Source organism: Mizuhopecten yessoensis, unplaced genomic scaffold (genome assembly GCF_002113885.1).
Source record: "Mizuhopecten yessoensis strain PY_sf001 unplaced genomic scaffold, ASM211388v2 scaffold715977, whole genome shotgun sequence".
NCBI classification, from domain to species: domain Eukaryota; kingdom Metazoa; phylum Mollusca; class Bivalvia; order Pectinida; family Pectinidae; genus Mizuhopecten; species Mizuhopecten yessoensis.
Genome location: NW_018479886.1, coordinates 41,513 through 61,210, shown reverse-complemented (window position 1 = coordinate 61,210; position 19,698 = coordinate 41,513). Strand labels below are relative to the sequence as shown.

General features: G+C 35.7%; 1 protein-coding gene across 1 annotated transcript in view; it reads right to left on the bottom strand.

The window, feature by feature from the left end:
- LOC110441468 (transient receptor potential cation channel subfamily V member 6-like) overlaps positions 1 to 19,698 on the bottom strand; it is a gene marked incomplete at its 3' end in the record, with an annotated part of 43,762 nt that overhangs the window by 21,426 nt on the left and 2,638 nt on the right. Inside the window, exons 2-3 of the mRNA XM_021484621.1 lie at positions 16,597 to 17,154; positions 3,840 to 4,080 (exon numbers count right to left, since the gene is read on the bottom strand). Coding sequence (XP_021340296.1) covers positions 3,840 to 4,080; positions 16,597 to 16,866 — 511 coding nt within the window. The remainder of the gene's footprint in view (positions 1 to 3,839; positions 4,081 to 16,596; positions 17,155 to 19,698) is intronic.

Below are 19,698 nucleotides of genomic sequence, written 5' to 3'. Positions count from 1 at the left end.
TGTACACTTGGCAAGGGGATACCTGGACCCAAGATGCAAACAGTGTAATGTCTTTGGAGACAAAGACGATGAAAAAGGAGGGAGGTGTATGGTGGGATTGGGCTGGGTGACTGCCGTGACCAGGTAGCTCAATTGCTTAGGGCGTCAGTAAAGATTTTGGAATTAAGAAGTCCCAGGTTCAAATTTTAGTTTGGCCCCAATGAAGTGTAAAATACAGTCACATGATTTACAATGAAAATCTAAGATCTAATTGACTAGTTATACTGCATGCTGAAAATATATCATTTTGAAATGTTATGCCTTAAGGATCCCTGTTCCACTGTACTGTGTTTTTTCCTATATACAGTTACCTCCCCTTAACTTCTTTAAGGATCCCTGTCACACTGCACTGTCGTTTTTCCTATAAACAGTAACATCCCCTTAACTTCCTTAAGGATCCCTGTCCCACTGCACTGTGGTTTTTCCTATATATACAGTTACCTCCCCTTAACTTCTTTAAGGATCCCAGCTGTTCCACTGTACTGTGGATTGTCCTATATACCGTGACCTCCCCTTAATTTGGCTTTGGATATAACTGTAGCACAGTTGGTCCGTGACACTTCTGTTGACCAAATAGCTCAGTCGGTTAGAGCGACAGTATAACAAATTAAAGTTCAGTGTTCAAATCCTGGTAAAGCCATCTGAGTTTTTTTTACACCCAGACCACTATTGCTGATAAAAAAAATCGTTTATTTCATCTCCATATATATTTTCATAAAAGTTATACAAGGTATTCTTTTCTCTTCAAAAATGATTTATCAAAGTAAGAGTCATTCCAGAAAAAAATAAGTTTTGAATGCATTATAAGTTTCCTTTTTTGGCAGTAGTATGGGGATCCTTAAACAAGACAAGGATACTATAACATCAGTAAGGCGGACACAGATATGGTTACAAATTACGCTACATTTAAAAACTACATCATAAACTCGATTCAATCCTGTGATCTGTATTTAGGAAAATACAACAACAGCTGTTGATTTAACCATAGAAACCTTACATTATTAAAATAAATATTGACAAAAACAAAGATATAAATAGTTGGTCACATTGCCCCACCTTTATTTGTTACTAGGCGATCATATAATTCAACCTGTGTTTATGTAATTATTCTACATGTAGGTGAGTCTAAAAATAATGTTAACTCCTACCTGCAACATGAATGATATTTTTCAATTTTGTCTAAAAATAACAAAATAATGTCATTTTTCAGTTTAAGCTACGTCAAAACACAGCTGTTAATTATCCTGTGACAAAGCTAGTCATTAATTAATAACGAGACAGCAGGTAATTAAGTTACATGTTCTATACAGAGAGCTAGTGAAGCTGGAAACAACATCCCAGGTCTCCTGACGATGGTATCAAGGACAAAAGGGTCCTATAGTGGTATCTGCATGGTTATAATTTATAAATATACGATAACCTATTACAAGCTTAGTAATTGTAGTCACCGAAGGGTGAATTCTCCGGGTTACCATGTTATTGTTCTTACTGACGTTGATCAATTTTGTGTTCCATGACAGGTAATGACTTTAATTAACAATTATTACAGAATTTTGTTTTGCTTGTGTTTTACATCCTATTAACAGCTATGGTCATTTAAGGACGTGCCAAGTTTGATTTATTTGTGTTTTACATCCTATTAACAGCTATGGTCATTTAAGAACGTGCCAAGTTTGATTTATTTGTGTTTTATGTCCTATTAACAGCTATGGTCATTTAAGGACGTGCCAAGTTTGTTTTGTTTGTGTTTTACATCCTATTCACAGCTATGGTCATTTAAGGACGTGCCAAGTTTGATTTATTTGTGTTTTACGTCCTATTAACAGCAATGGTCATTTAAGAACGTGCCAAGTTTGATTTATTTGTGTTTTATGTCCTATTAACAGCTGTGGTCATTTAAGGACGTGCCAAATTTGATTTATTTGTGTTTTATGTCCTATTAACAGCTAGGGTCATTTAAGAACGTGCCAAGTTTGTTTTGTTTGTGTTTTACATCCTATTCACAGCTATGGTCATTTAAGGATGTGCCAAGTTTGTTTTGTTTGTGTTTTACATCCTATTAACAGCTATGGTCATTTAAGGACGTGCCAGGTTTGATTTATTTGTGTTTTATGTCCTATTAACAGCTATGGTCATTTAAGAACGTGCCAAATTTGATTTATTTGTGTTTTACGTCCTATTAACAGTATGGTCATTTAAAAACGTGCAAAGGTTTTGTTGCTGGAGGAAAGCCTGGGTTCCAACAGAAACACCACCGACCTACGGCCAGTACCTGGCGACTGCCCCACGTAGGTCTCGAACCCTCGACCCAGTGGTGCTAGTGGTAGCAGAATGTCAGATGCCTTAACCACTTGGCCACCGCGACCCAGTGGTGGAGGGCTAGTGGTAGCACAATGTCAGACGCCTTAACCACTTGGCCACTGCGGCCCCGCGACCCAGTGGTGGAGGGCTAGTGGTAGCACAATGTCAGACGCCTTAACCACTTGGCCACTGCGACCCAGTGGTGGAGGGCTAGTGGTAGCACAATGTCTGGGACGCCTTAACCACTTGGCCACTGCGACCCAGTGGTGGAGGGCTAGTGGTAGCAGGATGTCAGACGCCTTAACCACTTGGCCACTGAAGCCCCGCGACCCAGTGGTGGAGGGCTAGTGGTAGCAGGATGTCAGACACCTTAACCACTTGGCCATGTTAGCCCTTCACAATTACAGACAATACATGGTTTCTATGATTAATTTAACACATGTAGTTGTATTCCTAAATATTGTTTTGATGGTTGAATGCCGTGTCTGATGTGAGTTTTTAAACATAGGATTGTAAATTGCAACTAAATGAATGGAACGAATGATGCATTATTAACAAAAAGTATGAAGTGCATTATTTTCACAAGTGATACATATATCAATTCTGATCTTTAGAAGGTTTATTGTTGATGGAGTTTGATCTATAGTGTTGAATGTATTGTTTATGAATTAAATTTATGCTGATTATATTTCTGATCTACAAGATTGAATACATTGTTGGTGGAGTGTTTTAGAGAGTTAAATGCTGGTTATAGAATTGAAAATTACTATAATGCTATGAGCCTTTCCTCACAGAAATTACCAACTTTATCCTATAATAAGCCCACGGAGCCCACACATATCCTCAGATGATACTTAATACGATGAAATAACATTTGTTGGCATTCCTACTGAACTGATATATAGATATGGGTGGGCTTATTACCAGGCAAGGGGTAATTGTCAGTTTAATAGTATTGTACAGGTTATTAAGGAGTTTGAGGCTAAATATAATACTGGTTAAGTTGATTGTTTTGCTAGAACAAGTTTAATTGTTTGAATTAAATCGAATTAAAAAACCCTGTTTTGACATGTTTTAGTTCTTGTGGTTCCTCATTGAATAGGGTTTTATATTACATGTGGTTTCAGAATGAATTTCGATTTAGTTGAGTATATATGAGAATGAATATGAGGTTTGCTCGAGTCCGATATCAAATTGAATGCAGTAGTCTCACCAGATTGAAAAAAACAGGAAGAGTATAGAACTTAGAGTTACATAGGTAGAATTTCAAAGTATGGACGGGGATTAACATCATCCCCCCTTCTAGGGAAAACATGATGAATGACAGCAGCTTTTGGTTAAATATGGATTTTGTTTGAATGACTCAGATTTCGATACATCATCCTGGCTCCTAGAGAAATGAGATTTACCCTTTAATGTGAAATATTGTAGCACTCAATGAATTATCAAATAAATTTTAAAACAATTTTTATGTGAAAAAGATACAAAATTTTACTTACCATAGTATTCTGGTCCCTCATAGAAATCCAATGCCATAATAGGATAAAGATTGAGTAGAACTTTGGCAACCTCCAAACTCTCCGGTTTGTTCATGAGGTAAAGAAGGTGAAAGGGGGTTTCCCCAACCCCTCCCCTCTTGTTGAGGTCCCAGCATGCCTCGTGTTCATTAATCTGAATGAAGTCATCTTTATATTCTTGGAGAAGTTCATAATCTGTTTTGCTCTCCCAAACGGTCGAGTTCTACAAAAGGAAGTACATTTGTTGATTATGGACGTGTTGTATTACGCATGACGGGTGCAATCTTACGTGGAAAATTGATAGCCAATTGGATTTTACCATTGATGAAGGAATACAATAGACATATTTATTGTTGTATTATTGAGCATAATTATTACATGAACTCTGATGCAAGGAAGCTTGTTACAGGACAACAAACTAGTATGTGTTGGTATTTCTACCGAACTAAAACTGTGATAGACATGGGTGGGCTTATCACCAGGCATGGGCTTATTGGAGATAGTTCAAATAAAAAGTGTTTTAATCATGTTAACTCATTCACCACTGAAGTTTCATAATGAACTATTCCAACCTTTGAATTGGAAGAGTTCAAATGTGTCTTCAGGGGTGAATGAGTTAATTCATTTGTGTTGAAAACCAATTTTATCTGTTAGACAACTATGCATATTTTATTGCCTTTTCAATAGGATGGACACATATATGTGCAGGACTTCAGACATCAATAAATAAATGGACTTTTTTTTCATAGGAAATGGCTATTAAACACACTGCCACTTATAAAAGGTCATTAACTGTTCAAGATTAGTTAATATGTGAATCAAGTATATTTCACAATATTATATTTTCAAAAGTATAGTGCAAAATCATTAATCAGCAATCTGAAAATGCCAAAAATGATTAACTATCATCATGAGAATGCATTGTTATCGTTTTGAATATATAATATATATTGACTTTGTTAAATTGCATCGCCAAGATGAGTAGGAAATTACAAGGAATTCTTGGAATTCATGGAGACAGAGAGCCAATATGAATGATCACACACCTGCATTCAGCAAAGACCTTTCACCACTGGGAGCTATTTAACAGTCACAACAAGTGCAAGTCAGGTGGGAAAGTAACCTAATGCCATCAATGAGTTACCACAGAGAAAAACATACAACCAGTTTTTGCAGTTTAGTCTATCTATTAATCAATTAATTTAAACATTCGACTTTGTTTGAACATCACATTGAATTTAATCAATGAATATTGAGAACTAATATATATGTACTAATGATTGGTTGATATTTCTGGGTGGGCAAGTTTTGGTTGCCAATATCATAACAGAGACGATGTGGTTTCTCAGGAGAAGTTTGTACAGGTCAATATAATCCCAGACTGAGTTGCCATTTATGTATTTGATGTATCATTCAGTATTGAGGCCGGAGTTAACTTGAGGACATGGGTCTGCAGCTATCGGGATGGGTTGTAGGAATATTCCCACAGAACATGAACAAGACATCAAAAGCAGAACAATAATCAGTGTTTTGTCTTGGGACTTTTTGGGTCCAATAACGGGCCCAATTCCCAATTGAAACTATTTCATATTTATGCCTCATTCCTAAAATTTGCAGTTTACTCTTAATTTTTTTCTTCCCAATTGGTATACATTCTCCCAAAAATGAGACAAAAAGCCCCATCCCATTGGGAAAAAACCCCACTTATAATTCCCCAACTCTCTCTACTTTGGAGGGAGACTTCCAATTTTGGACTTTGGGATATTTTTCGCCATCAATTTGCTGAATTATTCCTATAGCCTAGGATCTAAAGATTTCATCTGAAAAAACCCCCTCAATAAATAAGTGTTATTTTCCCCCTTGCAGGTTACATTTCCTCTATGTTTTTAATTTTGTGTACACAGAATATCCCCAAATTTCAAAAGGTTGGCAAGTATGCAGAACTCTATAGATGTTTTTCAAGGAAGTATAAAAGTGCCTTTACATTGTTAATGTACAGGATACATCAAAACTAAACATATATCAGTGTAATGGCCATTGTATATGTCAATCTGATTCACAGGAGTATTTGAGCTTATAAGCTTACAGTACTAGTAGGCAGTACAGAAATTGATTTAAAATTTTCCGGCGGTGACCCCATTTTGGAGCAGCTAGTCTTTCATAATCCTATTACAAAATAGAAATCGTCGGCTTCACAATACAAATGGATTCAGTTTTATGTATGCCATATATTTACCACTTCAGTTTTCATATCTGTGAATATTTTATTTTCCAAAATTATTTGTGCTTTGAATGAACTGTTTTTGATTTCAGAATATTTCATTGTACAGATTGTAGACCTATACACAAGAAGAGGCCTTGGTGGACGAGTGGTTGTAACCCTTTCACCACTGTAGACCATAATAGACTCATCCAGATGAATGTATGGTACAGTCTACTCAAGCTACCCAGGGCTGAAAGGGTTAAGGCATCTGACCCTCTATGATCACTGCACCACTAGTTTGAGGCCTACATGGGGCAGTCACCAGGTACTGGCCACAAGTCATTGGTTCTTCTCCAGGTACTACAGTCTTCCTGCACTACCAAAACCTGGCATGTTATTAAAGGTCTACACAGCTGTTAATAGGGTGTAGAGCACAAACAAACCAAATGAAACCTACAAAAGGAATTGGGCAACAGTCAAATTAAGTCAATTCACGACATCTGTTTAACGAAATCTCATCTTAATAATTCTTATCATGTTTATATGATGCTACAGACAACTGTAGAAAACATAAAAGATGAGGCAATACTGAGAACCTTGCACCTATCGCCTGCTGCTGAGCTGCATTAACTGGGTGAAGATGCAAAGAGTGTAAAGGAAAGTGTGTAAAGGAAAGAGTGTAAAGGAAAGAGTGTAAAGGAAAGAGTGTAAAAGAAAGAGAGTAAAGGAAAGTGTGTAAAGGAAAGTGTGTAAAGGAAAGAGTGTTAAGGAAAGAGTGTAAAGGAAAGAGTGTAAAGGAAAGAGAGTTAAGGAAAGAGTATAAAGGAAAGAGTGTAAAGGAAAGAGTGTAAAGGAAAGAGCAAAAATGCCTCCAACTAATCTAACATCGAACTTGGCCAAGCCCTTAAGGCATTTAACCCTGTGACCAAGTTTGAAGAAAATCGGTTAACATTTGTTGTAGTTATTATACGGAAACGAAGCATGACAGACAGACAGACAGACAGACAGACAAACAAACACACCCAAATCAATATCCCCCGTCTTGGTGAAAGCGGGGGATAAAAATGAGAGTATATATAACTTATGATAAGTGTCCATTATTTTCTTTTATTATACTTTTGTCACTTTTTTTGAAAATAAAAAAATATATGTACATACATATTTATATATAATATGTTTCTTCTTTTTCTCTCTAAAACATTCAAAAGATGACATCCTTGTCACTTCCTTTGTCCTTGGAAATATATGACAGGTATGCAATATAAAATCACAAGTTTATGTTTTTACAAAAATTATGAATTTGTACAAAGCTGTCTCGACATTTTCACTGATTCCCTTTAAATCTTTGTTAATATTTCTGAACCTGAATGGGGAAAGCCCTGTAATATTAATCATTACGATTTTCGCCTCCGAGATTTAGTTTAACATGAACAGGACTACTACACTGGTTAAAGGTCCTCTGGTTTTATGGACAAGCACTCATGTACATACAAATCTGAGACAAAGACTCCAGAACTGTTATTGTGGTTTACATGAGAAAGAAATGTCTAAATAATATATTCGCATGAGTAAACTTTTAAACTTTAACGATTGTTACAATATTGATTTTCCTAGCGAGATTGTCCCAAATTGTAATGACAAAAAAACTACTTCCCAAGCCAACTGTATTTTACATATATAGTCATGTCTCTCAATTTACTTGGAAACAACATAGTTTTAAAGGAACTTCGGCAAAATGAAATTTTATGTATGTTTCCCATCGAAAAAAAGCATGACCCATCTGAAACATCTATAGCCAAGATTCAGAAAACTACATTTGATTGACCTAATCCATTTGGTAGAACGACATTTACTGACACTGCATTCCACGAATACTTAAACATTGTTAAAAACCTTTAAACTCATTCACCCTGGAATTTCATGCTGAACTATTCTAACCTTTGAATTGGAAGACTTCAAATGTGTCTTCAGGGATGAATGAGTTAAAATATAATTTTAATACATGCTACATATATTCGTCGATAAATTATTCAAGTGAACGTTTTTCAAAATACTGATTACAAATGTTTTGACCAATATACCTACAATGTACCCTTACCTGACACCAAAATCCAAATGGAATAGGAAACACAATATATAATTTCTGGCCTTAGATTAAATGTACTGAGAAATGAACAAGCTATGGAATATGTCAGATCTGTATTGATAAGAAATTATTACAACAGAACTTAAATCAGAAGCTGAGATATACTGTATACCAAGAAATGAACAATAAGCCACTGCAAGCAATGGTTAACAAGGCAAAGTATTGCAAGGCAATCCATAGTCCCCTACCGGTAATGATTTCTGTATTTAACAAACAGTACACTTTTGTCAGGAAGCATAGGTCACAGAAAAGTCATAGTGACATAATTCTTGCACTCCACCATCCAAAGATGTCCTTGTACACCAAATCTGGTTACTTCTGGTGAAAAGTTTTGAAGATATATATGCCCCCGACAAACTTTTTTAAAAGTTAAAGTCAGAGTCAAGTCATAGGTCACAGTGACCTAATTCTTGCACTCTGAACTCCGCCATCCCAAGATGTCCTTGTACACCAAATCTGGTTACTTCTGGTGAAATAGTATAGAAGATATGGCCCAGAAAAACGTTTTTCAAAAGTTAAAGTCAAATGTCAAGTCATAGGTCACAGTACCCCTACAGGTGGGGGATCGGGAAAAGAATACACCTGCTGTTACCCACTGCATGTATCGCAGGAGGCAACTAATGCGGGAACCCCCTGCAGAATTGGGGATTTGCTTTGATGTCCTCTATTTGGGGACACAGAAGCGATCAAAATAAATCTGCTGCACCCATTGCAATATTTGGGATCTTTATCTTTCTTTCTGTTTCTAATTACTACCTTTTATTTCCTAGCGCCCCGGTTGGCAACACCTCACTTGTGGCCTTAATGTTGAGCATTCGCCCAGGTGAGGAAGGCAATGGGTTCTGTCCCAAGGCCAGGACATACCAAAGTCCTAAAAAATGGTAGTTGTTATTCCCAGCTTAACGTTCAGCATTAAGGGGAATGGCAACAACTGGTTCAATCGTTGTCAGTATAATGTGACAAGCGGAATGCTGTGCTGGGTGCCTTCGGCATGGTATTTCAGTGAGATAACACTATAAAGTTGGCATCAGATCCATGCTATCACAAGAAAGCAAGCACACCAACATACCCTGTCTCCTGCATACACACACGCAAGCACACATACACTACACACCTGGAGGCATGTCCTTAAATGACCTAAGGTGTTAATAAGATGCTAAACAAGATTAAACCAAACCAAACCATAGGTCACAGTGACCTAATTCTTGCACTCTGTACTCTAGCTGCCATCCCAAGATTTCCTTGTACACCAAATCTGGTTAATCCTGGTGAAATAGTATATAAGATATGCCCCAGACAAACTTTTTCAAAAGTTAAAGTCAAAAGTAAGGTCATAGCTAGGTCACAGTGACCTAATTCTTGCAATCAGCACTCCGTCATCCCAAGCTGTCCTTGTACACCAAATCTATTTACTCGAGGTGAGATAGAATAGAAGATATGCCCCAGACAAACTTCTCGGACGGACTGATGGAGTGCAAACCTTTAGGCCTAAGGTCAAAGGCCAAAGCAAAGGTCACAATGAGGTCATAGTGACCTTCTTTTTACACTCTGCACTCTGTCATCCCAAGATGTATTTGTACACCACATCTGGTTATTCCAGGTGAAAAAGTATAGAAGATACCGGTATGTCCCGGACAAACTTCTCGGACGGACTGACGGAGTGCAAACCTATAGTTTCTCAAATTGTCACATGTAGTTTTCAGAAATGTACGTACAATGTAATATACTGTATTGTATATATATATATATCAGGCTATTCCAATATAGTTTACATTTGGTATTGGCTCTAGAACCATATTTGTATTTCCAGTTTAACCGTGCCAGCTGATCATAGCTGTGCAGCATGCCTGTATATGCACAAAGAAGAAGGAAAGATTTATAACAAATTTGCTGTACCTAACTAAGTATTATTGTGAAAACTACATTTGACTTTTGGTTTGGATGGGTATTATTTACATAAACGAACACAAAAAACACAAACTGCAGCCAACATGTCAGCCAGTACAGGTTTGACATGTACTGTCAACAACGTCACATCACTGGATTGTATGCATTATAACATTCTTCATATCTTTTATTTATAATACACTACAGTCAGTCATCCCAGTTTAGCCCTCGTTGGGTGACTGTCGTCCCTTCCCCATGCATCCTCCCGATCACCATCTGCTAACATGCATTGAATACCCCACCTACCACCCAAGCCTGCCATCAATGTATCGTAGTCATGCCTACCACCCAAGCCTGCCATCAATGTATCGTAGTCATGCCGCCCTGAATAATCTTTTCTTTCTATCTTTTTTCCTGACCATAATTGTTAGTGACCTTTCCCTGTAGTTCTCCCAACATGTGCCCCTTATATCTGTCACCCTCCCAATACTCACATTCATGGAATGCTAACAACATTTCAACACCCTCTACTGGCCCCCCATTGTGTCACCATGTACCACCAATCCCCATTACCACCCCCTTCCTCACTACTCCAATCCCCACTCCCATCCCAGCCCTCATTACCTAATAATATAGATCACCACCGATACCCACCTAGTTTTTGTTTCTACCTTAATCTTATGTCAGCATGTTCCGTAACATTTATTGAAGAGAAGCTACAGGCCATAGGGAAAAAACATGTAGTCATTTATATATATTCTTTTGTATTCTGGGAAATATTACTGAAGAACTTTTCTTCCTTTTTGGAATTAAATTCGCGGGGGCAAGCAGTCCGTTTTTTCCGCTGTAAAACAATGTCAGAAAACTCACTGCTACCACAATGCTGTTAAATTGGCTGGGTTCAATAAATACAATTTAGGAAACTGACATATACACATTATGAAATGAAAACAAATGTAGAGCTCTATATCTGTACTAACCAAATATAGCAATGATTGATATCATTGGAGCCAGCACTACAATGAGAATGACTGTACCAAGGCATGCCAGGAACAGGCGGCGTTGTTGAGGTGTTAGTGTTATAGCTATAGGGAGATTGGGATACCATTGTGGTCTATGCCCACTATCATTAAAGGTCTGGCCAAACAAATAAAGGATCGCAGTGTTATAAAACTCAGGCCACGCCAGCAATATGTACAAACATGATGTACATTTAATATAAAAATGTCTATAGGGTATGTATAATGGTCATTTCTTTAACAGTCAATAAAATATCAACTTGTCGAAATCTCAAGATAACTCGGATCAAACAAAGATTTAAAGTGTAATCAACTTCAAGATAGTATGTACACGTGTCGCCCTCCCTTTGATGGGGGTGATAAAGTCAAGTCATCAAACTGTGACCAAACAAACTTAGGGTACAATCTACTTATAGATAAATGTACGAAGATTTACTGACATTTCCTGCTGAAACTGACGGTACAATTTACTTATAGATAAATGTACAAAGATTTACTGACATTTCCTGCTGAAACTGACGGTACAATCTACTTATAGATAAATGTACGAAGATTTACTGACATTTCCTGCTGAAACTTACGGTACAATTTACTTATAGATAAATGTACGAAGATTTACTGACATTTCCTGCTGACTCCTGCACAGCTTGCAGGACTGTGTTTCTGTAATTTTATCACAGTTACAAGCGTTTTGGTTGCTTCACCCCAATGTTAAACCCTAAACACTTACCTCATTCACCCTTGAAACTTCATTATGAACAATTCCAACTTTTGAGCTGGAAGAGCTCAAATGTGTCTTCAGGGTGAATGGGGTAACATTTTTATAAGCTCCTCTTGTTTCATTCAGTTTCTCAATAGCCATATATATATATGGTTTCAAATTTCTCTTGTCCCGTTTAGAATTTGCAAAAAGTGCTGAATTATCTGATGTTCCTTTAACTGTAGCTTTAAATACAGACTATAGCCATTTTTTGTAATTAAATGAGGGAATGATATTAATTATTGATATGTTGGATGCATCACACATTTTTTTTTTTTTTTTACTCTAGTCATGTTTTTGAAATGATAGATTCTAGGGGAACAAAATATAAATAAGATATATATATTAGGACCCTTGCAGATGTATAGAAGATATAATACTGGTAGTATATTTCAGGAACCTTGATAACGCAAACATTTAATCATAATGGTCACATTTGGTTTTGAAACAATTTCTATATATATATCTGTCAATGGGGTGCTTGAAAATTCAATTCAAATGACACAGTGAATAGCTTTGCATCAATCATTTCAGTGACTAAGACTGTTGGAGTATATGTACTAGACAAGTGTTATCCTCCAATACTGAACCTTCTATAGACAAACAGAAAAAAACCACAGTAGTTGATTGCAACTGTGTTTTTCAATTATTCATGAAATATATGTAAGCTATTTATACTCATTCTGCAGTATAACAATTACAAAAATGCTCTTCAATCTCTATAATACAAATACATTGTGAGTCGTATCTCCAGATGAATAAATACGGTATAGAAAATAGGTTTCTAACCTGTCCATATTTTCCCAGCCTCGAACAAAACAATGGCAATTGTACATAGCAATCACGTTTAATCACAGTCTCACTTCGTCTCTGACACTGTTTCTGACGATGGCTATTGATTACCCATTATATAATCTTTTCAGTACCTGCAACAGGCTTCCCAGCAGATACAACAGGTAAACACAATGCTAGACACCGCAATGTTGTCAGCAACCCGTTTAATGCTTTCATGATAATTCAATTAAAGATGTCTGCTTCAAAAGAACATTCATTGCCCATTACTGGAAATCTAGGAATAATATGTCAGCTGTGATATAGGGCTAGCTATGATTTTGTAAAACATCTCGACTCGTTCACTAGAAACACTAAGTGCACGATGTCCAGCATTCATCTTTTGCAAAACACCTGTGCAATGCAGGGGTCCCATCCATACTGGGTCTCTGAATTGTGATGCCAGTTAGGTTTTAATTCTCCCATACATTTCATTGCAGGGGTATATTTTGAATATTGGCGTACATTTTTGGAATGATGCTTTTAGTCGAAAAATAAACCAATTACGTAGTCCAAGCTTTAGTGGTGCCAGAGGACAAGACATGTGAATAACCGCTCCATAAGTGCCCCAAAAGCTATAAAAAATCATTGCATTTTAAGTAAAACTTAAAATGTGCATCCTGTGCATGTCAAACATAATGTTCGGTCCATTCATGTGACTTAATCCGTTCATTCCTAAAGGCATATTTGAACCTTACCAAATCAAAGACTGGGCAAGACCATGCAGTTTAAATATGTAGGGGTGAATGAGTTAATTTTCCCCCTTTATTCAGACAACACATGTATATCAGCTTCTTGTCACACTGCCATTTTTAAGGATCCCTGTACCACTGCCAAGCTATTACGCAGCCTTATAAATGAGGTGACAAAAGTAGGAGAAAATGGCTGAATTTATTAAAGTTTCGATCATCAACCTGGCAAGCTTGAAAACAGCTTATAGGAGTATGACAGGAAAATCTTGTGGCATAAACTGTTATACAATTAAGTTTGTTACCTATGGTTTTAACACTGTACTGACACTGAACAGTGTACATGATGTGGATTTGATGTAAGACCCACTTGGGATTTAGGGTGTCATTTCTATATAGCACTGTACATGTCTGATCAACTGAATTAATATGACAGTTTTTCAATGTTTTATGAAGTCTACCCAAAATTATATTGCAATTGCCATATAGTATTAAATTATACATCAGATTAAGGAAAACATATTTTCCCGTGTTGATTCTGACTCCTCTCAGCATGACATTGTGTACAATTATGACACAATCACAATACTTTTCCAGAACAGGGTCATTTTACTTTCCCAAGGGCAATTGAGTAAGCAACCTTGATTATATTGTGGGCGTATTGTCAGACAAGGCCAGTGCCTGTTATACAAATATATACTTTGTTGGCAGAAACATTGTACAATGCATATATAATGTTGTATAATGTATAGAATGTAATTAACTTTGTAATCATTGACTTATATTCTGTATTATGTTAAGTTTTGTTTTGTTTTATAATGCCAGACACATGCACGTGCTCCTTTAAAAATCCCAATTGGGAAAATATTTCGATAAATTCATCACAATTAATTGAGTTCTCAAAATGCAGCATAGGTTAGGGAGTACAGATACGTACGGATCCTGTTGTCATAAAGATAGACTCAAATACATAACAGTCACACTATCTTATTTCATGTACATGTATTCAGAAATGTTAGAATGATCATCAAAATTTCCAAAATAGCTCTTTGACTCATGTTGATGATTTCTTCCCAATTTTATCCGAGGTAGCTGTTTCCTGAAGCCCCCTAATACACCCCTGACACACTTTTAACCTTGTCTGTAATATTCATAATATAAGAATGTGCTTATAAATCTCTTAGAGAGAATTACTTAAGATGTATTAAATTTTATCAAGATATATATTACTTAACCTGTGCTTAACCTTCGAAAGTGCAATTATATATTTTTTTAAGTTTCACCATCATATATACAGTGGTCAGGTTTCTAATCCTATTGCAAGTAAACTAATCTTTAATGATATTTAACGCAATACAATTACCATATTTATGTGGCTATAAGCCCATGCCTGGTAATCAATAGAAAACAAATGCTATGCTATTGTCCTGTAATAAGCCCATCCCCTACTTGAATTCTGTTAATTCGAACCCCTGGGCTTATTAAGGATAATTCTGGTACACGATTGAATCACTTCTTCTCAGTAAGACCTGAATACCACTGTAGATAAACCGATATAATTATATACTTCAGTCTGTAATTATTTATCTATGTGATCAACCTGATCCATTAAGCATACTTAAGTACTTGTTGAAATGGGAATTAAATTCATAAACTTGATTAAAAATATAAAGACCAAAAATCTGAGAATTGTAAGGAGTAGAATGTTTGTTGTATTAAAAGAAAAACAAAAAATGTGGCAACATCACAGAGACCTTAGAATTTCTTTCCACCAATATGTATATTTGTGTAACAGATTTAGTGTACTATTTCAAGTCAATTGTGAGTAACACTTTTCAAGGATCAACAGAGTACATGTTCTACAACAATCACAGTTGGCTTGAACACTGATGATAAGTAATAACTTCAACCGTATTAGTCATTTCTTCTTGGCAACCGACTGTTGTATACGTATATTGTCAGACCTGACAATAAATGCTGACTCTGTACAGTGACTAAATTTCCTGTGTGTATTGCAAAAGAATGGACAACTTTGAGATTTGACAGCAAATAATCTATCTCTATGTAAATAGCTAGTCAAGCTGTCCCTACAAGCTTTAGTACACTGGTAGTGTGCCACCTTCTTAAAGGGGCTGGTCGGGGAAAAAATGTCATATTTGCTAAAATGGCATACACATGTTTAAAATACCTTCTTATGAAATATACCGATACAAATTTTGCTGAAATTCACTCCCTAAGAGTAAAAGTTATAATCATATTAAAGAAATCCTAAATCGTCACCTGACAGTTAAAACTCTCAATTGACCCAGATCGGTGATGTAATTTTACCGCACGCGCGTCATCAACAAGGCCAAATGTAAACATTTATCTTCACTGCCTCACTTTCGAAACAACCATGTGACATATATAAATAGATCTGCGCTAAATTTACGCGGGACTTCCCCGAGATTTCAGTGGTCAAAACTGGACATTGCAAGCAGAACTCGACCATCATATTGCCGTGGTATAACTTTTGGAAGGCCAGAGAACGCATTTAGACCCATTTATTTTGTATTTTTTTCCCTGATCAGCCCCTTTAAAGATTTGGGAATTACGACAGAATAGCTTATTGTTATCAAAATGTATCAATATTTCCCGTTTAACATTTTTAGTGCATTGCATTTGAAAGCACTTGTTGGAAAAGAAATTACGTACTTCTGGAAACATATTCTATCAGTAATTATTAGAATTTTCATATCATAAAGGGAACATTTTTATCAAATTGAGGAAAAGTTAGAATGGGGCCCCAAATTTCTGCCTCAAACAGGCAGGAAAGAGATTCTGATGGCAATGACCCAATTGCAAGGATTCAAGATTTACACAGTATTACTGGGGTAAAATGCTTCATCTTGACAAAAAGTCCTGCTTTCTGACGAGGTGCCAAGGAACAGCTTTTTTCAAAAAAAAAATCAAGACATATCAATGCATGGTTTTAACAATTAATAAAGATTAATCAAAAATTCTTGTAATCTTTTTGTCAACAATTTTTGTGAGGTTGCATGTTCTGCATTGGTTGGTACTGTGTCAGCAATTTGATCACATTAGAAATTAGTTCACACTTTTATGTCCACATTATAATTCTTTATATATTTTAGACATATATGTAACAAATGAAAGACAGAAGAATTTTTAGAGACATTTAAGACACTGGGATATCATACTTACTGTTAATTTTGCCATAATTCTGTGCTGCCATTTTATATTCTCTAATTTGCTGATGAAGGCACCTTCACCGCCATTGAAGAGAAAACCTGGTAATTCTGTTTTGGCAATTTTCTCCACGGCTGCCGTACCTCCCGTACTGTAGGCCGCCAGCAACTTTCCTCCGTTCGCAAAGTTGACATATTTGTACATAGGATTGTGCTCCTGCTCTTCGTTTTGAAGTTTCCATGCCGAATCTGGATCCGACTCTTTGCTACCACATATATTTCCCATTGGATTGTGTAGTCGTAAATCACTTTTTGAATTATGTTCTCAACAAATTCCAAAGGAACATGAATTTTCATATGAATATATACACATCTTCACTTCCCTCGAGTGAAATTATCACATTCTGATTTTTTATTGCACTTAATAGCAAAACATTATTATCTCCATTGGGAACGGGTTACATTTTTAACGGAAATCCGACCGAGGTGTCCCACCACTATTTTGATGTTGTCGTAAAAACACAAAAGCCATCTTGTTACACGTGTTGTTTCAATAATCCAATGAAAAAGTTATCTGAAAATACGAAAAAACAAAATCATATCAACGTCATTCCTATACATATATGGGCTCTAATATTCAGTTAATTTAGAGATTTTTTCCTAACTAGAAGATGCAAACTATGAATAAGGGATTAAGCTTAATATCTTATTGTTCCAACTTTGACTCTTAAAAATTTGGAAATGGCTGAACTTTTTATTTTGCAGTATTGGATTGAAATAAAAAATAATAAAAAAAAAATCAATCTTTCTGTATGGAATCTTATGAATAATGGACAGAACTTAACACTATACTCAATCAAAGTAGAAAACTTATAAAAAAGTTCATGCGTACATACTTTATAAAAATCATTGTAAAATATCTCGGTTACAATGGTTACATAAATCTACATGTATTACATAAGTTAGGTGTATAATTAAACATCATACATTATATAATTATCTAATATAATACTAACCTGTTTACATTTTGTACTCTATATGACACTGATCAAGGGCTTTTTTCTGGGTGATTGAGGAGTCATTTAAATTGGCCAAATTCTCCTTGGTAAATTCTCCTATATTGCCCCATATAATCGCTTCAAAATTTTCAGATACCAATTTTGCGTAAAGAAAGATCTTGGGCTATAAATAGTTCAACAATTGGCGTTTTGAATATAAATGAAAAGTTAATTGCTAAGTTCAAATGTTAGGTCTCAATTAATGCTGTCTGTCAAATTAATGCAGCAACTTTTCTCTTGACTTTCTTGATTTCAATCTTATTGTAAACTGATAAAGACATCATAATTACTTTTGTTTCTGTGAAGATTGTTGGAATGAATGTAAAGAGGTTTTACAAACCTGAGAAAGTAATATTAACCGGGAAAATTTGAGGTCAATATAACTTTTTAGGTCCATATATAAACAAATTATTCAACCAAATTAAAAGTCTTTGATACACTGTGGTTATATCAGAGATATAAGGTGACAGTACCCAAATCGGATCACCAAACCATCATTTAATTAATTCATTGAAAATTCTGAGGATGAATTCTATTCATTTATGGTTGTATCAAAGGAAGAATATTGATGGGTGTTCTTACAAAAAGAAATTGCACCCAGGGCTCTCTTGAAATATTTTTAGAACGCTCTGACGTCAACTATCAGCGTTACGCTCCAACGTCAACTATCAGCGTTTCAAGTTTTTGCGAATGTCAGGACCCAAATCATATCAAGGCTTGAATTTTGCAGTATATCTTACACTTCAAATGAATATTTTTTTTGTCAGCATATTAACATTTTATGATGACATTTGGAATTTGTATGGAAACAAGTATTTCTATAGGGTGAATTTATTCCTATAGTCCAAAATAGAATGCATAGTCGTCGTATGCGACATTTTCTAAACACGTAAACAATACACTGATTTTTTAGTTTGAATTACGTTTTCTGGTGCTATTTGAACTTAAACATTAATCATCTGTAGACAAAAAATGGTGCATGGCTATCTATTCTAAGGTAACATCATTGTTATAACTGATCTGTTGATACATTTATTGATTTAATTGTTTAATTTTGCAAAAAGTGATCCGATTATATGCTTCCTTATATATCATCCGGTAGAAGGTAATAAAATTGTCAAGAGAAAAGTACTGCATTTGACTCGCGGAGTAATTTTGTCACGTTTCAACTGGATGATGTCATAAGACAGGAATAAGTTGAGTCATCAAATATATGGTTTAATGGACCTGAAATGTGATATAAATGTTGACTTTGTCTCGATCAAAAATCGCTTTCTCAAGTCCAGTTGTAACTACATTTTCACCTCAACAAATATCCATAATTAATACATATATTTCACAATATATATAGGAATTTTAAGTGATGATCGATCGACACACAAAATAGTCCATCATTGCCCATTTAAGTTCTAAGATATTAAATTGTTGAAAAAGTGAGAAATGGGGCATAAGCGGGATCACTTTTCCATTTCGAAATAAATGTCCGTCCCTGATCTACATTAGCTGTATTGATTTCTGTTTTGTTCGTTAGCTTGTTCATCTGTTACTAATTGAACAGTGATCTAGTTAATGACAAACTTTACCATGGAGTCCCCTGTGGCTGAACAATTGGTCAGCTGACTGGCAGTGACTTTTCAAAAAGTGCTTGAATTGAATTATTCTTTTGGAAATAATCCCAGACCTGAGTGAGCCGTTTTAAAACTTAAAAGAAGGATCATTATCATGAGATATTGATCAAAAATCCTTTTTTTCAGTTGTGATTAGAATATTTTGATTTTCTGAAGTAAGTATACCGAGTATTCATTTAAATTCGCCATGCAGTGTTTATTTGAGCCAAAGTGACCACCATCCTTGATACTCCAGGGCCTACGTTCACTTATACTCTGTGGAGACAGTTACATAATTGAGTGTAACCCCTGGAGTAATGAGGATGAGTGACAGCAAAATTAACCTCAGATTAGGCAGACAAATGACTTCATAGGGACTCGCTCTATAAATGATGACAGTAGCTATTTAATTCCAATCTGGAATGCCAAGCTCCTAGTTGACACAGACTGATA